The 23,739-nt window shown below is 34.7% G+C and overlaps 1 protein-coding gene across 1 annotated transcript in view; it reads right to left on the reverse strand.

Annotated features, from left to right (window-relative positions):
* LOC136025240 (uncharacterized) overlaps nt 1-23,739 on the reverse strand; it is a 37,027-nt gene that overhangs the window by 2,874 nt on the left and 10,414 nt on the right. Inside the window, exons 3-6 of the mRNA XM_065701073.1 lie at nt 18,879-19,004; nt 16,587-16,870; nt 7,087-7,177; nt 1,228-1,353 (exon numbers count right to left, since the gene is read on the reverse strand). Coding sequence (XP_065557145.1) covers nt 1,228-1,353; nt 7,087-7,177; nt 16,587-16,870; nt 18,879-19,004 — 627 coding nt within the window. The remainder of the gene's footprint in view (nt 1-1,227; nt 1,354-7,086; nt 7,178-16,586; nt 16,871-18,878; nt 19,005-23,739) is intronic.

Below are 23,739 nucleotides of genomic sequence, written 5' to 3' on the forward strand. Positions count from 1 at the left end.
TTCTTAACTGTGTCACGGCTATCTGTTGGTTTGTTTGATATATTAGCAGCTGGCTGCCTACTAAAATAAGTTCTTATCCTTTTTGAAGAAGGTGGTGCCTCTTCATCATTTGAATCGCTTCCAGATGCAATATCGCCACTCGATTGAATAATTACGTTGTGAACGAAGTAAGTGTCTGTAACTTCAGATGAAACTCAGGTTGGGTCTCGACCTTCCTCTTAATTACTTGTAAGATATGCATCTGACTCTTCGTAATTGATGTCACTTTCCTTGTAAAATATGATTTTGATGGCTCTTTCGTCAGTCAACTTACTTTGTATCTGTGAAAGTAAATTATTATCATTATCATTTTTATGGTAGACAACAAACTGGCACAACCTTCGATCGAAGACATAATGAACCTGATCCCCATCTACCTAAATCAGAGTGATAATATTAACTTCTATAGTTAGGTACGGTACCTCTCCAGATATATTACTATTAGCAGGACACTATCCTGATATGTAGACAAAGGGTAATTCGCTTCAGGAACTAGTTCGGGCAATGTCCTCATGATTGGACAAAAGGAATATGGCCTCAAATCCCAACCTAAATGCTTGTAAAGCATAAGAGAGCAACCCGTGTATAGGCAATAGGCTAGTTAATTATGTAGAAAAATTCACGCAACTCAAAAACTGTTAGGTTAGAAAAAAAATTCAGAATTTGAACCAACTTCTTCTGTGTAAGTAAAGTGAATATTCCTGATATTGATTGCTCACTTTGTGGGTTTTAAAACTTTTCGGTAGATGGCTATTACAGTATGATAAAAACGCTTATTGAGAAGAGATTACACTGAAATTCAGTTAAAAAACAGAATGGTTTAAGCTAGAGGAGGGATAAGGCGAAGTCTCCTCAAAAAGCACCAGCGAAAGGATTGAAAGAGAAAGAGTGCAGAGGATTAAGCTAGATTCTTTCGAGTTATGTAAATTTAAAGAGAAAAATGTTCGTACCCCATATTAAGTTGTATTTCATTATCGATTTATACAGCGTTTTTTTTTTTTCTAACCAACTTATTTCTTTCTTCTATAGGACAGTTCGTAATTGTTTGTTTTTTTTGCTCAAACTTTTGTGCTTTGCCCTGTGCATTTCATATTTTCGTTTTTAGCAATATTTTTCTTTATATTTCTGTGAAGTGTTAGAACGTTAACTTAAATTTATATCAAGGAATTTACTTAACATTCTACTTACGTTGAGGAAACTGAACCGTCAAACTTCCTGGTGCGGTTTCATTGGTCTGGGTTCCAACACCTGTTATACTAAGGTAAGTGCCATCACCCCTTACTCCTGTATTGAGGACACTGAAAGTTCCGGGTTCTAAAATAAGACAGAAAATAAAACCAAAAGAAATTGATGCAGCACAAAAAAAGCTTCAAGGAAAATTCTAGGATTGTCGATAGTATAAAAGATTCTGGGCCACTTGAAACTGGTTAGGCGTTCCCTACTGGCCAAATTGAACCTTTGCTCCCCGTTTTTAATAGGAAAGTTACTTTTAAATTAGCCTAATTATATAAAGTAGTCACACCACTGCTCCAAAAATGCTCCATTCTCAACGAAAACTTAAGAATGGACAAAATTATATTGTTTTTTGGTTCAGTTTTGACCTAATAGCGAGATAACCAGACCTGATTGGTCAGGTAATCTGATGGAAAAAAATAATTTTTTAGGGCATTTATTTAAATTTTACAGCTACAAATGTGTTTTTGTTGTTGATATAGAAATTACTGTATGTGGAAATTAATATATGTGGTAAATATAAAAACATGTTAAAATTGCAAATTTCAAGTCATAGTTCCCAAAGAAAGTTCTACCTCTCTCCCAATCTATGCTAAAGGATGTTCTCTATTTAATAAAACGTTATTGGATAAATATATTATTTAAATTAAGGCAGTAGGTCTCATATTATAAGAAATAGGGCATACGTTTAAACTAACCTTATAGAGCTTACTAGCCAACCCCTTGACATTGATTGTTTGTTTTATGCTCTTCTTCCTTTCTCTACCTTAGTCTCCTTTTCTATAGCTATGTTAAGACACTTAATGGGATCTGTTACAGGTTCATCTGTAATAGCATGGAAAAACAGCACGTGATAGCATGGAAAGTGATAACAAAGTAAAATTTATTTGCTTTGCAGGAAAAAGAAAAAGCATTTATCGCCATCTAGTAATACTGCGCTGCCTCTAGCGCTGGAGTCGAGAGTTTCTCAAATTATTTTTCTACTCAACAATTAATACTATTCTGTTTCTTTGGCATTAGTAATTTGATTGAACGGAATCATCAAACAGTTCGTGGTAACGAACTGTAGTTAGGAGCGACCCGGCTCAATAGTAACCAAAACTCTAAAAGATGGAATTTTGGTACCAATGGCTACATCAAAAGAATCGCATTTTAATGCTGATTATAAATATATAAGTTTCATCAAGTTTAGTCTTGCCCATCAAAAGTTATGAGCCTGAGAAAATTTGCGTTATTTTAGAAAATAGAGGGAAACACCCCCTAAAAGTCATAGAATCTTAACGAAAATCACACCATCAGATTCAGCGTATCGGAGAACCCTACTGTAGAAGTTTCAAGCTCATATCTACAAAAATGGGGAATTTTATATTTTTGCCAGAAGGCAGATCACGGATGCGTGTTTATTTGTTTGTTTTTTTTTTTTTTTTTTTTCCCAGGGGTGATCGTATCGACCCAGTTGTCCTAGAATGTTGCGAGAGGGCTCATTCTAACGGAAATGAAAAGTTCTAGTGCCCTTTTTAAGTGACCAAAAACACTGGAGGGCACCTAGGCCCCCTCCCACGCTAATTATTTTCCCCAAGTCAACGGATAAAAATTCTGAGATAGCCATTTTATTCAACGTAGTCGAAAAACCTTATAACTATGTCTTTGGGGACGACTTACTCCCCCACAGTCCCCGTGGGAGGGGTTACAAGTTCAAAACTTTGACCAGTGCTCACATATAGTAACGGTTATTGGGAAGTGTACAGGCGTTTTCAGGAGGATTTTTTGGTTGGAGGCAGGGGTTGAGAAGAGGGGGATATGCTGGGGAAACTTTCCATCGAGGAATTTGTCATGGGGGAAGAAAATTTCCATGAAGGAAGTACAGGATTTACTAGCATTACTTAAAAAAAAAACAATGAACAAATAAATGTGAAAAAGTTTTTTTTTTCAGTTGGAAGTAAGCAGCAGCATTAAAACTTAAAACCAACAGAAATTATTACCCATATAAGGGGCTCACCTCCTCCTAATACCTCGCTCTTACGCTAAAGTATTTTTAGTAATTTCAACTATTTTTTCTGCGGCTTTTGTGATTCAGGGGTCATTCTTAATGAATTGGTACAAAATTTAAGCTTTAGTGTAAAGAGTGAGGTACTGACGAGGGGGCGAGCCCCCTCTTATATGTAACAAAAACATGAGAATACAAAAGTTCTTTACGTAAGCTAATTTATAAGTTACGTATATCTTTTGCTTATAAAAAGATTCGTAAAAAATTAAAAGTTCTAGTTGCCTTTTTAATTAACCAAAAATCCGAGGGCAACTAGGCTTCCTCCCCCGCTCTTTTTTTCTCAAAATCATTCGAGCAAAGTTATGAGAAAGCCATTTAGCCCAAAAAAAAATATACAAATTTCGGTTTAATTATTCCTCTGCGGAGAGCCAAAATCAAAACATGCATTGATTCAAAAAAACGTTCAGAAATTAAATTAAAAAAACAATTTTTTTAAATGAAAGTAAGGAGCGACATTATAACTTAAAACGAACAGAAATTACTCCGTATATGAAAGGGGCTTTTCCTTTTCAACGCCCCACTCTTTACGCTAAAGCACTTTACTGTTTTTAAATGTAGAGTTAAGAGAAGGAGTCAAACTTTAGCGTAAAGAGCGGGGCGTTGAGAAGGAAAAGCCCCTTTCATATACGGAGTAATTTCTGTTCGTTTTAAGTTTTAATGTCGCTCCTTACTTTCATTTAAAAAACTTTTTTTTTATTTAATCACAATAGCTTTGACTTAAATAAAGATCAATGTGCCTTTCACATATAATTTTTCTCCAGCCTAGTCATACTTAACGGATAGGCATTGAAAGTTAACGACGGCTTATATTATCACAAATTAGAGGTGCCTTTTGTTAGGATTGAAAGTCATCAAACGGTAAGTAGCCATTGTTCCAAGGGCCCATGTACCCGGAGCCCCTCAACAACCCTTGGATCAAAACATGTACCTACGTAAAGTCACAAAAAATAGGTTTCATGGACGCATTTTAATAGATAAGTTACAGATTCGTTAATTACTCAGTTACCTTTTTCTTACCTTATCACCAGCTTAATTAAGGAACTATTGGAAATTTCCTTAAACAAATGAATCTTAAGAATAATTCAATTATATTAATTAAGTATATTAAGTATATTATTATATATACACAATAGTATAAAATAGTATATATATATATAATAATATATAATAGTAGATATAGTATATATATATATATATATATATATATATATATATATATATATATATATATATATATATATATATATATATATATATATATATATATATATATATATATATATATATATATAATAGTATAGATAATATACTATTATTATTGGTATATTAAGTATATTATTATTAATTAAATATATTAAGTATATTAAGAATATACTTAAATTAAACACTCCGGGTTTCTGTCATCAATTGACTGTTGTAGGTGAACAGTTTGTGATGGGTTTCTCAGGTGATTTGCAGCGTTTCCATAGTCAAATAATAAAAGGTTTTTTGGTATGTCTGGTATAACTATTGAATTGACTTACTGTCTATGTATCTTGTAAATAAGTTCTGAGAGCATAATATGAAGGCGAAAAAAAATGAGTAAAATGAAGAAAAAAAAAATAAGAAATCAAGCTAGGGTGATTTTCAGGCACTGAAAAAGAAAACAGTAGTTGAAGCAAATATAATGACGGATTAGTGGAAATCTTCGCTGAGTTATTTTCGTTATCTTCTTCATTCTTTTTTTTACAGGGAAAAAACCACCCACTTCTTGTTTCTTAATCTTTTTTATTCTTCGTTTTCTTCGCTTCTTTGTCGTATATATATACATATATACCTCTTAATCTTAAAGGTTATTTATCTATACCTCGACTTGTGTAACTGAGACTACTTAAATTTTGATTGACAGCATTTTATTTAATATTGCTCAAATTTTAGGGAAAATTAGATCTTCTAGAAAAATGGAAACTTAATCACCCAGCACCAGCGGTCCCACCGGATATATCAGATCAAACTCTCTTCTGTCTTCACATTGTGATGAAAAGCCGACAGCCGACGAGTTACTCTCAGCAGCTAAAAAACTTAAGTTTGGAAAGGCCCCTGGTAGAGACCGCATTTCAGAAGAAATGATCAAGTTCGGCCTGCGTCGAATCCTGACCATCTGGCTGTCCTTCTTCGCACTCCTCTGGCAGACCGAAAATTTCCCTAAGGACTGGATTACAGTAACCTTAGTCAAACTCTTCAAGAAAGGAGACGCGAAAGAATGTGGCAACTTTAGAGGAATCAATATTTTCTCGATCCCTGCGAAACTCTTCACGATGATAATATTAAGAAGACTCCAAGCTGTCCTTGATCCTCACTTACGTGAAGAACAGTACGGATTTTGGTCAAAACGATATTGTGCCAACCTTATTTTTACAATACGCACCATGCGGGAGGAATCTAACGAATAGAAACAGTGCTTGTATTTACTCTTCGTGGGCTTCGAAAAGGCATTTTATTCAGTAGATCATCAAGCCCTGTGGAGAGTATTGTGGTTTTACAGCATTCCCGAAAAGGTAATCCGTTTAACAGTTGTCATGTACGAAGAGACAGAATGTTGTGTTAAAATATCGGACGGCAAAACACGCGGCTTCAAGGTGATGTCTGGCGTCTGGCAAGGCTATATCCTGTCACCTCTCAGGTTCGTCCTAGTTTTAGACTACATCTTTATACAGATAAATGGGCATGGAATCTGGATTGCAGGAAAACTTCTTCAGGACGTCCACATCAACGACGTTGTTGGGCTCATAGAAGTCGACAAGCAGAAGCTTCAGGAATTTCTGAACAAAATCTCAGAAAAAGATGAACAAGTCGGACTACTTATCAACGCCCCAAAGACAAAAGCTATGTCAATCAGTAGTTGACCCATGGGAAATTAACTAGAAGGACAGGAAATCGAACAGGTGACAGATTCCAAGTACTTAGGAAGTACAGTCACTTCCATTGATAACTCTGAAAAAGAATTGCGCACCGGGATAGCCCTGGCGAATGCATCATTTCAGAGACTTCTACCAGTGTGGAAATCCACCGTATACTCGCTGAAGTTGAAACTTAGGCTGTTCCAGAGCAATGTACTGACTTCAAAAATTCTCTTCTACTAGCAACCGGAAGGTATCTGTTGCCGAGAGAGACCAAAGAACACGCTCCGTGGGACGTCTGAACGTGACAGAAGAGCCCTCAAACGAGTCTCATTCCAGAGTGGGAAGACATATATCCAGCGGATCACATGAGGGAAGACTGAAGGCTACTCATCGACGACCGGTGTGCCTCTAGAGGCACTGGAGGAACTAAGGTGAGAAAATTAGCATGTCCGCTTTAAGTCCAAAATGTTCCTTCTCGTGTCTACACAAAACATTCAGCTTTGTCAGGAGTAAGTAGAGAGAGCTCCCAGTGATCTCCAGTTAAGTGAAAAACTTCGTGCAAAATTTGGCTCGATCTTTCTATACATTGTTTCTAGTGCTCGATGATCCCTCTTTCAGTAAGAATTAGTATCTCGCAAGGGCAGAGTTCAAGTTTAACACCTTTGTTTCTTTATACAAGCGTGCTGACCCATTTCTCATTACCAGTGTCATAATCACTTACATATTAAAACCTGTCGACGTAGGGGTGGTATCCCATAATAATAAAAACAGAGCGAGGGGGAGGTTAAAAGCCTAAAAATACTGTTGTTCTGTCCTTAGAACATCTTAGCCCTCATCTACTCTGTTTCTGCTAACAACAGTATATAAACAATCAGAAAAGCTTACCTTCCAAGGCCTCATACCTCGCTCGTACACATTCTCCATCGAACTGAAATGCAGCGTCAATTCTTTGAATTTCATACCAATCACCAACATACTACAGAAATGCAGATTTGTTATAGAAGAATAATAACCCTTGCTAGTGTACAACAAAACATATTATGCCTAGGGATACTGTGATTCTTTAGAAAATGAATTTTGATAAATTTAGAATTTTAGTTTTTGGTTTCTCAAAAATATTTAGAGTTATGTCGAATTTTTGTTGGCTACATTTCTTTTTGCATGGATCAATGAAGTGGGTTTAAAAATAAATTATTCAGTCAGCAACATTTTTCTGTGAATGATCAGTCACATACGAGTACACTTACAGTGCTCAATCTCTGTTTCAAGGAAGTGGGTTTAAAAATAGATTATTCAGTCAGCAGCTTTTTCTGTAAATGATCAGTCACATACGAGTGCACTTACAGTGCTCGTTCTTTGTTTCAAGGAATTGAGTTTTAAAAATAGATTATTCAGTCAGCATCTTTTTCTTCAAATGATCATTCACATACGAGTGCACTTACAGTGCTCGTTCTTTGTTTCAAGGAAGTGGGTTTTAAAATAGATTATTCAGTCAGCAGCTTTTTCTGCAAATGATCAGTCATATACGAGTGCACTTACAGTGCTCGATCTTCATTTAGCCCATATACTAACATTAGGTCTTGTCGAATTGAAAATAGCTTTGGCTTCAAATCCTGTGAGCCTTTCAGAGACAACAACAATAAATACAACAATAAATAACAAAATAAATAAGTTTTCGGGTCAATCACAAAATAATGAACTTCCAGATTATTCACTAAATTATTTTCCTAGAGAGTTCACTGGATAAGTTCATTCAAAGTCTTGACGTAAATTTCATTCTGTAAGGAAATTTCTATTTTGACTGGATCCTCTTCCGATCCAGAATCCTGATTACGTCGAAAATACGTCGTATATATGGGGAAATGAGACCAACCAAGTGAACAACTATAAACTCGATATTTCCTTTGCAATTAGAAGACACGGAAGGCTTTGTCACCTTCATTGGAAGTTTGTTTTACTTTTGAGCAAGATTAAAGAAGGAAATTTACATCAAGACTTTGAATTAATCTTGTCATTGAACTCTCTTTGAAAATAATCAAGTGAATTATCCAGAAGTTTATTATTTTTGAATAACCAGAAAGGTTTATTTTTGTACGCATAAATAAACTAGTTTCAATTACATTATTTTAGTTATTCTACTGATGACGATCGCTGTATATGTGATTGAAATATCTGGATTTTTGAACGTGTTATGTCGCTGTCTGAATAAATGGATATATCCCCATTAGGAAATTTATTTGTCCACCAAAGGGACTCGAGGGTAGCTAACCCACAATTTGTGCCTATTTTCTCCCAAAGATAAAAATTTTAAGATAGCCATATAACTCAGCATAGACAAAAAGCCCAATAGTTATGCTTTCGGTGATGAAATTCATAATTTCTGGAGAAAGAATTGTCAGTTAATTAAATTACCCACATTGCACACATAGCATAGTATTTGTTATCGCAAAATTTCGGAGATTTTTCCAGGTAATTTTCTGTCGGAAAAAGGTTTTTTTTCCGCGGGAGAAATTTGTGTGAGGAGAAAAGGTTCTAGTAAATTTTCCACGTAAAATATTACACGGGGAACGAAAGGATATTTACTGGCTTGTTTTGAAAAACAGTCAGAAATTAAATAATAAAACAGGTTTTTTCAGCTGAAAGTAAAGAGCAGCATTAAAACTTAAAGCAAACAGAAATTATTCTGTAGGAGGATCTACCACCTCCTCAACGGCTCTAAACCTTAAAGCTAGACTTTTTGTCTTGATTTCTTAGGAAAGACTACTTAAACCCAAGGGCACTTTATTTTGAATGAAAAGTATTTTTAAGAGCTTTAATACTTCTCATTTTGAACGAGAAGTATTATTAAAGAGCTTTAAGACTTCTTATTTGTAATGAGAAATATTTTTAAAGAGCTTTAAGGCTTCTCATTCTGAATGAGAAGTATTTTAAAAGAGGTTATAGAGTTCAGTGTAAAGAACAGGGGTTGCGGAAGTGGTACCCCCCCCCCCCTAATATACTTAAAAATTTTCATTCGTTTTAAGTATTCATGTTCCTCCCTATTTGCTGTTGAAAGAATTTGTTTTTTAATTTAATTCAGTGAAGTGCAAAAGACGCTCTGCGCTTTAGAATGTTTGAGAGGGATGTATACTGTTCTTGTTTGTGGTATTTAATCTTTCTTTTAAGTTTGACTCGCTTATTCATTTTAATATGTTTTTCATGGTCGCAGTAGTAAATGCAACTTAGTAGAGAACAAACAACAGCCCATAGTAACCAAAAGTTGAAAATTACGTTAAAAAAAAGCCTGCTTATTGAGAAGAAATCACATCTGACACGGATTTAGGACTAGTAATTATTATTTCGGTTAATCATTAAAGTAAAAGACTATTGCAAAAACAAATTTACGGTGATTTCGAGGAAGAACCTGAACCCCCTCGAAAAATGACATCTAACAAATTAAAAATTGCACCATTGGAATCAGCATAGTCAAAAACTTCAAACAGAGGATTTACAGTCACCAAATTTGAACAACAAGGAAAAATCACTTTTTTGCCTGAGTAGCACTGATGCGTCTTAAAGGGGCCAAGAATATTGGAGGGCAGTTAGCCGTTCTCTCCAAAAACCCTCTTCTGTCGGAACAAACTTTTGAGATAACCACATTTTTAGCTTAGTTAAATGGTCCAATAACTATGCTTTTGGTAATGACGTGACTATCTTTAGTTATTGGGGAAAAGGGATGTAAGTTACACTTTAACGGTGCTAAAACCGTCAGTAAATTGTGGTACCAGTCCTGTTAGTTCAGACAGTAGGCTAGAGCTTCGGACTGCAAATCAGTATGTCATCAGTATATCAGTATGGGTTCAAATCCTTATTGAGAGTTTGTTTTTCATTCATGGTTTTGTGCCTTCTATATGGTTATGGTTATTGTGGAGAGTTACTAGTTGTCTCTTTAAAGGCAGACTACAGTAATTCTTAACCAATGTTGTTTTTCCTTATTGATTTTTTATCTAATAATATTTGGATAAAAAAAATTGGCTTTTTTATACATTCGGTCTTGGTATTTCGCAAAAAAAACGATCTATTTGAATTTTTCAAATCATTATTTCTTCTGGTTCCAATAGTCTCTGAAGAAAGAGATGTAATTTACTCAATTTTCCCATTGTGAATATACAGTATAGCCTGTTTTGCTATTGGGAAGTGTCCTTTAATTTTTTTACGATGGGATTTTTGCAGGAGGGATCAGTAATTTTCCACGGAAAAAGTTTTCCATGGGAGCGAAAGTTTCTGGATAACGTTTCAGGAGATTTTACATGGGTAGGATTCCCTGTTATTGTTTAGAAAACAGCTACAAATTAAACATAGAAAAATGTTCAACTAGACATAAGGACCAACACTAAAACTTAAAAAGAATAAAAATGATTATATTTGCGTTAAAAACGGGCTAAGATTAATTTCAAAAACAAAGTTTTTCTGAAGTAAAGAGCGAACTTTAAACAGAAAACGAACATAAATTATTGCTTTACAATGTATCTAATATTTAGGCTTTCGATAAAACTTGTTAATAGATTCGGGTTAGAGCGACTTCTAAAACACTATGTTCCTATAATTAGAACAATAAATAACTTTTTTAAAGTACTAAAAAAATTTAATGTAAAGAGCGAGTTGTTTATTGTTTACCCCCCCCCCATTTAGAGTTACCCCCCCCCGTATATATAATCATTTCTGTTAGTTTTAAGTTTTAATGTTGTTCCTTATTTTCAGTTGAAAAAACTAGTTTTTTTATTTATTTTAATAAGTACAAAGTCATTGAACAGCATACATAAATAATGGATTTATTTATCAGGTTTATCCAGCTAGAATACCAATAGTGAGCAATATACAATTTTGAACTGAAAAAAATACACTTTAGTATTACTAGAAATGAAGAACAAATAAACCATAATATGATCTCTGGAAATATGGTTATTCCTCTCTCTATTCAGCGTTAAATTTCCAATTATGACACAAATTTTTAATCTAGTCTATAGGCCTAATGCTGTCAAAATAACTTCACTTCAGGCTAACCATGAAATGCCTATTTCAGAACCAAAACATTTTTTTTTTGAAAAAGTGTCCTTTAAAAAATAAAACTAATATTTTTTGAAGAACTACTGCACTGATTTGTGTTTTCAGTAAAGCAATAGTCTTCTATAATCAAGTATCATCAGTTGATTTATCTGCACTAGTTTCATCGTTATATGTTGCATATACAGTAAAGCCAAAAATTTGTTTATTCGAAGTTTTACCTTCGCTCTTTACTTCCCTCAGAAAACTTGTTTTTTTTTCAATTCTCTTTAGAATTCATCTGTTCATCTACAGAGGCATCTCTTATCTTTAAGTTTATTCTGATGATTCATTTAGGATTTTCGTTTGCTTTGGGTTTGATTTATTCACTCAGCAATATATTCAACATAGCAATTTCTGTTCGTTTTCAGTCTGAATTTTCAGGTGTCTTTATTTTTCGTCTTAACTTTTAGTATAGCTCTTTACTTTTCGCTGAAAAACTGCTCTGTTCAGAATTAACTTCTTTTTTTATTATTTTGATTGATTTTTTTAATTTATTTCTCTCGGTCATCAGTTGACATAGTTTTATTACTGGATAATATTAAGAATATCTTCAAACACCCTTTGCTTTTTCGCAAGAGAGTTCGAATATTGGGCTGTAATTTTAATTTTGGACAAATTTTTAGCATGTAGTGTAGATGTAATAATTAGTTATAATGATTTTTCGAAGAATATTTGATGGATTAGGAAGTATTAACTATTCATATTAATTGAAAATCACGTGTTTTTATTCTTTTATTGGGCTGAAGCCATTCTCACCTATTATCTAGATACCTTTTAAAGAACACGTAACTTATCCCATTATTTTGGTACAGTGAAGGTATAATGAGGACATTGGTGAAATATGACTCTGAAGCATGGGCACTCCTAAAAGCGGATGAAGATTTACTAGATGTTTTCCAGAGAAATTGCCTACGGATTGTTCTGGGTACCAGGGTGACTGACCGTATTTCAAACAGTAGGCTGTATGAAAAATGTGGGTCAATCCTGCTTTCTAGGGCTATAATGAAAGAAGGGTTGAGATGGCTAGGGCACGTTCTGCGGATGAAGGATGGCAGATTGCTGAAGGTTGTCCTTCTCGGCCAACCTTCTAGGGCTAAGCAGAAAGCAGGTCATCTTCGACTGGGGTGGGAAGATGTCATAAAGAAAAAAAGGTAAGGGATACGGCATTAGACTTTACAGTCCCTACCGGCGGTGCTGATCTCCGTTTCTTGGCCCTTCAGCCAGGAGGTGCAGCGGGGGGTTGGGGGCTAGCCATCCTGTGCTTTCACACACCCTTCCTGTTTACCTTCCCTAGATTTCTCCAGGTACCCATTTAGAGCTGGGTCGACTCTGGTTAAGCTTACAGAGTCACGCCACTGACCCCCGTACCAAACTGAAGAATTGGGTACACTGGGATTCGAACCCGCCTCCTCTCAGACAATGTGAAGATTTAAAAAGAGAGACTTTGAATATATTGGGATAGAGGACGAGCGTGCTTAGCTGTATTGGCCTCAAACGGCTTGGTGTTGCGGTGAGCTATCAGTATTAGTAGTAGTTTTGTTAAAATAATCTTTTTTTGCTATATTTTGTTTTAATTGTGTTTTTTTTAATTAAATGCATATCAATTTTTTTCTAAGTACTTTAAGATCTTCTCGTCTTTGTCAACATGCTTTGTAAGTTCAAGCCAATTTTAGAAAAAAAATTAACTGGCCCAGTTTTGGGTGTCACTTACACTATTTTTAAAATATTTTGTATTCATTGTGGTCTTCATAGCCCAGTTTACATGTCCTATAAATTACAAAATTTATATTGTAACTTAAATTGGAGATAATTATAACTATGCCAAAAGTTTAACAAGACTAGGGACGGAAATCTCTCCTCCACCCTTAGCTCCCTTCCTCTAAACAAGGAATATGAAGGTATTTCACCCCTTTCCTTTTTTAAGCTCTCCCAGCCTTCCCAAATACCACCCAAAAAAAGTAATTGAACTCATATCTTTGTTCAAGAGATATTACAGATACATTACTTTGATAACCTTGGTGCATATACTATCATTTAATTTACTTCACTTCTTCACTGAAACCAGATTCGAAGTTGCGTTCTCATTAACAGTTTAAAAATTGTTTTAGGCAGATTAGAGACAAAAATGTTTTTCGCTCTCCCCCTTCCCAACATCTTTCTCTAAACACGAAATACGAGTGAATTGGACACTTTTCCTCCCAACACTTTGAAAATTTCAGCTCGGTTTCCCCTCCCCAGAATTTCCTTTGCATGTTAGTTTAATAACCAGGACGTAGAGGCTGTATCGTTTCATCTTTGCACCCTTGCATATTGCATATACGCTATTTGAATAATCTGGATTCACATAGTATCTTTCAGTTTACATCAACACTTCACTGGAAATAGGTTCTAGACTTACAAGGGCCTAAAGAGCAAAAATTGTCTAACCGACTGGAAAGTAAAATTTTACACCTTCCCCCCCTGCCTCCTTCCCAAAATCAAGGTTTCAGATAAGCTCATCCTCTCTCGGCACTCCCTTAAATTTTCAACTGAGTACACAAAACTTTTGTAAGATATTGCAGACACGTAATTCTTGAGTGTTAAACAAGACCGTTTACTGCCTTGATCAAATACATCCGTAATGGAATTTCCTCTGCCAAATAAAACCAAAATTGTGCAACTTTGATCAAGTTATCATATTTTGGGCATTAGTAGTTTTAACTTGAATCACAAGTTGGTAATAACCAAATTCAGAAGGATTTAAAACCGAGCAAAAATATTAAATAAGAGGATCTTGGGTCTATTTTAGTTTATGTACATTTTGGATCCAAAATCATTAGCATCCGAGAGTTGATGGCTCAGTATCAAGATTAAATATACACAAACACCTTGATAAGAAGATGAAAGTTTGAAATTAGGACTGGGCTTTGTTTTTTGACAAGTAGAACATGTCTAATGTAAGATTTTTCACCTCTTAATTTGAAGTCAAATCATCAAAGCTATGAGGCTTGTCAAATAAAACTCACTTATCGAGCTGGTGCTTAGCCAGGCGGGTGGAGTGGGGCTTCAGGTTTGAACATCTCCCCCCAAAAATTACTCTATTTTGTAGATTTGTCGCAAAAATACAGATAAGAAGAGTTTTTCTTCTACCAACTAATATTTTTTCAAATAAAGTATTTACATAAATATTTTCAAATATTTTAATTTTTACACACTTTAATCCCTGGCCAACCAAAATTTTTTTGGTAGCCACTCCTTTGTAACAATGATCCTTATGTAACCCACACCTTCCTCCTCACCCCAAAAAAATGAATACTATTCTCGATAGAAGTAACAGCTAGAAAGTTTTGGCAAAAGAAGCCGCTGATAAAATAGGTATTACCTGACTGCTACGGTACGTACCATGGTTAAATCAAAATCTGGCTTTGTTTTAACATCTGGACACAAAGCCAATGTTACTGCAATCAAAGCACTGAATATCCAACCCCAGATCATTTTTAACGTAGTACTCTCAGTAATTGTGAGTGCTCTTTTATATTAAAAGCATAATCACTCTAGCCTGAATTTCCATATTTATATCTTATATCTTATATTTCCAGATAAGGATATTGCGGCAACGACGTCAATTACAAAATAAACAATAAATTTCAATAAACCTAGTTATTAGGAAATATTATAAGAGACAGCAAGAATATTTTCACTTATGTAATTATATACTATTTTACCTTTATTCCAGGAAAAGTTTATGGTAATGTCAACAACAACTAGGATACTTCAACTTTAAAAAACGTTTTGCAAGCTGACTAATGGTCTGCGTAGCACAAGTACCCATCTCCTGATTGTTTGCCTTTTACCGGGAGTGCAATACATAGTTTAGGGCCTATCATCTGACATTTCCCGTGTTTTCCCTCAGTTTATTTCGGTATACATTTAGAGTTGCGTCGACTCTTAGTTGAGCTTACAGAGTCACGCCTCTGACCTCTGGTCCAAGCAAAATAACCAGCGATACCAGGACTCGAACCCTGTCCTCGCAAACAAAGGATCTGTATCCCAGCGCGCTATCACACGGTTAGGACGTTGCAGAAAAGAGGCAGCATATTGCTGGTTGATCTGTAGAAAAGGTGGTTGAAAAGTTTGAATCTGTAGTTTTTTAAGTTCCTAAATAACAATTGAAAAATACATTTTCGAGGAGCCGATGAGGTGGTTGATAGAAAAAAAAAACGATCAATTTCAGTTTAAAATCCCTTGTCTGGGAGACCTGATGGTAGAATCTTAGTTCCGTCTTTTGAACTTACTAGGTCAAAAGAAAAGCAGATATGGCCTTTTTGCCTATCCTTTTCGCTTGTAAGGTAGTTACGATGAAAGTGTAGAACAGCACTTCGATTCTTTTTCCACTGATCTCTGACAGTTTGTCATCCAAGTTTTTCGGGAATAGTCAAGGCTTTTTCATAGGGCTTAAAGGTGGGGTTTCTACATTTTTGCGCTGTTTTGATAGTTTAAACTGAACATTTATTTAAAATGATTATAAACCAACTTCGGAAATTTTAATTACATGGTTAAAACAACGGAGCAAGGCCCTTACTGATTGCCCTTTCCCCTTCTCAGCTTTTTGTGTATGGATGCAGTTTCTTCTATTGGGCATGCTGTCCGCATTGCGGTGGATAGGTGGTCGTTTTCTTGACAGATGCTAGTAAAAAGATTGTAGTATGTCAACATTTCAATTCGATATATCCAATCAAACTTATTAAACCATAAGTTCGAGCCTCTACGGAGCGGCATGACAAACAGCAAAACAGTAAGACTCTTGTTAGATAAAAAATTGTTATTGAGATTATTTCAACTGTAAAATTTTGTCTGCTAAAAAAAAAACTGAAAAAACCTTATTAAAAGGCTATTACAATACCATTAATTGTCCATTAATCAATTTAAGGCCGTGCTGCGTGTGGGGTTTCTTGGTAGGTGTACCTTTGAAATAGATTGAGATTGATTGATTTAATATTGGAAATAATTGTTTATTGTTTTTTGTTTTTTTTTTCTTTTTTGCTTCGGGATCATGATATTATGTTGTTTGATTGTGTATGAATTATTTATGTAATTTTTTTTTTCTCGGTACACGGTTTGACCTTTCTGCTCATTTTAGGTTAACTCATTGTTTTTTTTGTTTTTTTTTTTTTTTTTTTTTTGTTTTTTTCTCTTCTATTTTTTTTCTTTTTTGTTAGTAACACACCCTCGCAAGCAACGCTTTTGGTGTGCTACCGATTGATTTTGTCTGTGTTATTTCCTTTGGTTAATAAATTAATGCTACTACTACTACTACCCACCTTTGATAAATCAAAATCTGGCTTCGTTTTAACATCAGGACATAAAGCCGGTGGTGCATCATATTGGCAGTCTTCTCCTTGATAATATTTTTGGAACTGACTAATATTGACACCCAAGTCAGCAAAGTCTTTCATCACTAGGTCGATTTGATCCTGATGAAGTGTTTTATTTCTTGAATAGAGCCTCCCCTGCTCTATTTTCCCTTCCAAAGTTTCATCACAAGAATACACTGTTGCAAATGAGGTGTAATCCGTGTCTAAAACAAGGTAGGATCCAGGTGGAACTAGGGAAAAAAATGAGTATCAGTTGGCAATTTGTATCATTATAGTTTTTTAAACAGTGTGGACCTTAGATAGACGTTATTCAGTTCAATAGCTTTATTCCAGTTACGACAATAAAAATTACACTATAGAAATAAAAACAACAAAATAATTGGTAAAATAACTAAAACAATCATAACAACACAAAAAAAAACGAAAAAAAATTAAATGCTAAACAAAAGCTTAGCCTTAACGACATATTAACGTTTCTTTAAAACTATGCGTCAAAATTGCCGTTGGAATATTTTTTTTAAGGAATGAATTTAGAGAAAAAAATGCAACGGAAAACGTTGCTATTCAAGAAAATTGTTCAAATTTTATTTCATTGATTTTTGCTAATTTATGATTAATTCATAATTTTATTTATGTAATATAATAGTCCCTATAATTTCTAAACAATAAGTTACACATTCTATTAACTATCCTTGATTTATTAGTTTTTATTTTGAATAAAATTTTACAAATAATATAAATATCCCCTAGATGTATTGAATTTTAATTCAAGTCCCATAGCACATGGACTTCAGAGTCACAAAATCCAAGTCGTAATTTTAACCTGCTTAAAGATCCACTGGTTGAGCGAGTTATGAAGAAAAAGCGACACAAAATTTAGCTTAGATTTAATTTTGGAAGACTTCCTAGTTTTTTGAGCGAAATAGGCTGAAACTGCCGATAACGTCAGAGCTGTTCTGTTTTTTGCCTCATGTATTCTTTAACGAAAGACACCCTATGGCTGTTAGGCTTGAAATCTGAATGCTTACAAATATTCTAATGAAGTTCTTTAACTAAGCATTGTCTTGACCCGTATGGCATGGAGACTTTAGTTCTAAGTATAAAAATTGTGAGAACAAAAATCAAATAATTAGTCTTAGTTAATATTTTGCTACAGCTATAAGTCTTTTTGCGTAACAGCAGTGGGACTGAGTGTCCCCCCCCCATTGATATGATCATTTTTTATAACAAATAGATTTCGCTCCTTTAAATGATTTAAAATTTTAAAACCTTAGGACAGATGAAGTATGTCTCTTTACTTCGTTATCAGTTACCACAAATGCAGAGCTGTGGTAAATGGGTTTGATGAATGGTAGCTAAGTGGCTGTGAATTTAAGCCTTTTAAATTTCTATGAAACTTTTTTTTTGTTGTATGCTGAAATTGGTTTCTCTCGTCCGTTCGCAATACATATACTGTTTTGTTGAATGCGTAAGTCATATGAATCTAAAATATGCAATTTTGTATATTGCAGAAAAGTTAGTACAAATGATGACAACCTTTGGTAAATTTGGTAACTTTGTTACAAATACAACTCCATATTATTTGACTAATTTGGTGAAACAAAATAAATATTTAGGTTCTGATAACGCAATCAATTTTTTATTTTCTTAAACTTTTACTCTCAACATCTTCATCTTCTTTTTAAATATTATCCCCTAACTCTTCTCTAGAGAAAATATTGCAAGTATTGAGTTGTACGGGATGCAACAATTTTTAAACCCAATTTTGTTGCCAATTTTGTTAATAGTTGATAAATAGTTTTTTCTTTTTTTTTTTCTCAACCCAATGGAGCTTTATGGGTATACTCTATTTTGTTTGCTTTTTGTTAACGGTTTTAACTTCAGTGCTTTTAATTCTCTATGTTAATTTGTATTCGAAACGTTTACTCTTTCTGCTATTTTAGCAAATAAAGTTGATTAACACTAAATGATAAATATATGAAACTTTACTAGTTTTCTTTACTCTATATATAGTGAATACTCTCTAGAATTAAACAGCTGCTGTCTCAAAGTTATAGTTCTTCACAAATTATAAAAATATCTATTTTCATTACTATATTAGCCCTTCAGAGGTAGTTGAATTTATGAAAAAAAATAAAATTCAAAAAGATAATGTTTCCTTTTTTTGCGTCCCAACGAAACACTAGGAGGCTGGTCAGTTCAATTTTCTTTTATTTATTCAATTATCATTTTACTTACGTCCAGGAAGGGTGACTGTCAAACTGGCGGGTTCGCTTGCATTGGTCTGGATTCCTACGCCTATTATACTAATGTATGTACCGTTACCAGTTACACCACTATTGAGCACACTGAAAGTGCCGGGCTCTAGAATGAAAAAAGGAAAAACCTAGAAAATATCAAGAGAAAATACCCAACTAAAATATAACAGAAAACGAAAACTAAGGGTCGTCCTTTAGCAGAATTAATAAAAAAAACAAGTTTTTTTAAATGAAAGTAAGGAGCGACATTAAAACTTAAAACGAACAGAAATTACTCCTTATATGAAAGGGGCTTTTCTTCCTCAACGCCTCCCTCTGTACGCTAAAGTTTGACTCTTTCTCTTAGCTCTACTTTTTTAAAAAAGGAGAGAGGGAGGAAGTCTAGCTACTCTCGAATTTTTTTATTACTTAAAAAGGCAACTAGAACTTTTAATTGTTTTACGAACATTTTCATTAGTAAAAAATATACGTAATTCACGAATTAACTTACGTAACGAACTTCTATATTCGTATATTTGCGTATATGAGGGAGTTCACCCCTCGTCGATAACTCGCTCTTTACACTAAAGCTTAAATTCTGTCCCAATTCCTTAAGAATGACCCTTGAGTCACAAAGGCCGTAGAATAAATAGTTGATATTACTAAAAAGACTTTCGCGTAAGAGCGAGGTATTACGAGGAGGTAAACCCCTCATATGCGCAATAATTTCTCCTCGTTTTAAGTTTTAATGCTGCTTCTCACTTTCAGTAGAAAAAACTTCTCATATTTATTTTTTCCTTGTTTTTTTAAATAATGCAAAAAAATCCTGCACCCCCTTCATTGAAAGTCTCTTCCCCCCTGAGAAGTTTTTCCATGGAAAGATCCTCCCGTGTAACCCCCCCCCACCTCAACTCTCCCTCTCAAACCAAAAAAAAATCCCCCCGAAAACGTCTGTACACTTCCCAGTAACCATTACTATATGTATTAAATGAAAAAGACAAGTTTTTTAAATGAAAGTAAGGAGCGACATTAAAACTTAAAACGAACAGAAATTTCTCCGTATATGAAAGGGGCTTTTCCTTCTCAACGCCCCGCTCTTTACGCTAAAGTTTGACTCTTTCTCTTAAAAAACTTTAGCGTAAAGAGCGGGGCGTTGAGAAGGAAAAGCCCCTTTCATATACGGAGTAATTTCTGTTCGTTTTAAGTTTTAATGTCGCTCCTTACTTTCATTTAAAAAACTTGTTTTTTTTATTTAATTTCTGAACGTTTTTGAATCAATGCATGTTTTGATTTTGGCTCTCCGCAGAGGAATAATTAAAATTTTTTGGCTAAATGGCTTTCTCATTATTTTGATCGAATTATTTTGAGAAAAAAAGAGCGGGGGAGGAAGCCTAGTTGCCTTCCGATTTTCGGTTAATTAAAAAGGCAACTAGAACTTTTAATTTTCTACGAATCTTTTTATAAGTAAAAGATATACGCAACTTATAAATTAGCTTACGTAAAGAACTTTTGTATTCTCATGTTTTTATTACATGTATGAGGGGGTTTTCCCCCTCGTCAGTACCTCGCTCTTTACACTAAAGCTTAAATTTTGTACCAATTCATTAAGAATGACCCCTCAATCACAAAAACCGCAGAATAAATAGTTGCAATTACTAAAAATACTTTAGCGTAAAGAGGGAGGTATTAGAAGGAGGTGAGCCCCTCATTTGCGTAATAATTTCTGTTCGTTTTAAGTTTTAATGCTGCTGCTTACTTCCAGCTGAAAAAAAACTTTTTCATATTTATTTTTTCATTGTTTTTTTTTAAGTAATGCTAGTAAATCCTGCACTTCCTTCATGGAAATTTTCTTCCCCCATGACAACTTCCTCGATGGAAAGTTCCCCCAGCATATCCCCCTCTTCTCAACCCCTGCCTCCAACCAAAAAATCCTCCTGAAAACACCTGTACACTTCCCAATAACCATTACTAAATGTAAGCACTGGTCAAAGTTTTGAACTTGTAACCCCTCCCACGGGGACTGTGGGGGAGTAAGTCGACCCCAAAGACATAGTTATAAAGTTTTTCGGCTACGCTGAATAAAGTGGCTATCTCAGAATTTTGGTCCGTTGACTTTGGGAAAATTATTAGCGTGGGAGGGGCCTAGGTGCCCTCCAATTTTTTTGGTCTTTTCTAAGACTATGATTCTATATTCTATATTTTTTATATTCTATGATTTTTAGGGGGTGTTTCCCCCTATTTTCTAAAATAATGCAAATTTTCTTAGGCTCGTAACTTTTGATGGGTAAGACTAAACTTGATGAAACTTATATATTTAGAATCAGCATTAAAATGCGATTCTTTTGATGTAGCTATTGGTACCAAAATTTTTTAGAGTTTTGGTTACTATTGAGCCGGGTCACTCCTTACTACAGTTCGTTACCACGAACTGTTTGAAACACAGGTCAAAGTTTGTAACTTGCAACCCCTCCCAGGGAGACTGCGGGGTAGTAAGTCGTCCCAAAAGACATAGTTTTTAGGTTTTTTGACTATGGTGAATGAAATGGCTATCTCGGAATTTTGATCCGGTGACTTTTGGGAAAAAATGAGCGTGGGAGGGGGCCTATGTGCCCTCCAATTTTTTTGGTCGCTTAAAAAGGGCACTAGAACTCTTATTTCCGTTAGAATGAGCCCTCCCGTGACATTCTAGGACGACTGGGTCGATACGATCACCCTTGGAAAAAAAAAATTAAAAATAAACACGCACCCGTGATTTGTCTTCTGGCAAAAAATGCGAAATTCCACATTTTTGTAGATAGGACCTTGAAACTTCTACAATAAGGTTCTCTGATATGCTGAATCTGATGGTGTGATTTTTGTTAAGATTGTATGACAATTTAGGGGGTGTTTTCCCCTATTTTCTAAAATGAGGCAAATGTTCTCAGGCTCATAACTTTTGATAGGTCCGACTAATCTTGATTAAAGTTATATATTTGAAATCAGCATTAAAATGCGATATTTTTTATGTAGCTATTGGTATCAAAATTCCATTTTTTAGAGTTTTAGTTACTATTGAGCCGGGTCGCTCCTTACTACAGCTCGTTACCACGAACTGTTTGAAACTGAAGCACAAAACTCTGAGAGGGTAGCTCCATTTTGTCAAAATTAACCCCTCTTTGTTATTTCCAGTGCATAAGAATTTTTAGGTCACTTCTAAATCAGTCTACTGCTCCAAAATCTCTTCTCTCTAAGTATCAAACAGTTCGTGGTAACGAACTGTAATGGTAACGAACTGTAGTGGTAACGAACTGTAGGAGCGACCCGGCTCAATAGTAACCAAAACTCTCAAAAATGGAATTTTGATATCAATAGCTACATCAAAAGAATTGCATTTTAATGCTGATTTTAAATATATAAGTTTCATCAAGTTTAATCTTACTCATCAAAAGTTACAAGCCTGAGAAAATCTGCCTTATTTTAGAAAATATGGGAAAACAAACCTTAAAAGTAAAAGAATCTTAATGAAAATCACACCATCACATTCAGCGTATCAGAGAACCCTAATGAAGAAGTTTCAAGCTGCTATCTACGAAAATGTGGAATTTTGTATTTTTTGCCGGAAGGCAGATAACGGATGCGTGTTTATTTGTTTGTTTGTTTTTTGTTTTTTTTTCGTTTTTTTCCCCAGGGGTGATCGTATCGACCCAGTGGTTCGAGAATCTTGCAAAAGGGCTCAGTCTAACGGAACTGAAAAGTTCTAGTGCCCTTTTTAAGTGACCAAAAAAATTGGAGGGCACCTAGGCCCCCTCCCACGCTGATTATTTTCCAAAAGTCACCGGATCAAAATTCTGAGATAGCCTTTTTATTCAGCGTAGTCAAAAAACGTTATAACCATGTCTTTGGGGACGAATTACTCCCCCACAGTCCCCGTGGGAATGGTTATTTGGAAGAGGACAGACGTTTTCTGGGGGATTTTTAGGTTGAGGGGGGGTGTTGAGAAGAGGGGGATATGTTGGGGGAACTTTCCTTGGAGGAATTTGTCATGGGGGAAGAAAATTTTCATGAAGGGAGAGCAGGATTTTCTAGCATTATTTAAAAAAAAAGGAAAAAAATAAATATGAAAAAGTTTTTTCAACTGAAAGTAAGGAGAACCATTAAAACTTAAAACAAACAGAAATTATTACGTCTGTGATCGGCTCAACTCCTCCTAATACCTCGCTCTTTACGCTAAAGCATTTTTAGTAATTTCAACTATTTAATCTACGGCTTTTGTGATTCAGGGGTGATTCTTAAGAAATTGGAACAAGATTTAAGCTTTAGTGTAAGAGCGAGGTACTCACGAGGGGGTGAATCCCTTCATATACGTAATAAAAACATGGGAATACAGAAGTTCGTTACTTAAGCTAATTTGTAAGTCACGTATATATTTTACTAATAAACATTCGTTAAAAATTAAAAGTTCCTGTTGCCTTTTTAATTAACAAAAAATCGGAGGGCAACTAGGCCTCCTTCCCCACTCCTTTTTTTCTCAAAATCACTCGATAAAAACTACGAGAAAGCCAATTAGACAAAAAAATAAATATACAAATTTCGTTTTCATTATTCATCTGCGGAGAGCCAAATCAAAACATGCATTGATTTAAAAACGTTCAGAAATAAAATAAAAAAACAAGTTTTTTAACGGGAAGTAAAGAGCGACATAAAAAAATTTAAAACGAACAGAAATTACTTCGGATATGAAAGGGCTGCTTCCTCATCAACGCCCCGCTCTTTACGCTAAAGTTTTTACTGTTTTAAAAAGTAGAATTAAGAGAAAAAGTCAAACTTTAGCGTAAAGAGCGGGGTGTTGATGACGAAGCAGCCCTTTCATATTCGAAGTAATT

The sequence above is a fragment of the Artemia franciscana genome, chromosome 3, assembly GCF_032884065.1.
Source record: "Artemia franciscana chromosome 3, ASM3288406v1, whole genome shotgun sequence".
Taxonomy (NCBI): Eukaryota; Metazoa; Arthropoda; class Branchiopoda; order Anostraca; family Artemiidae; genus Artemia; species Artemia franciscana.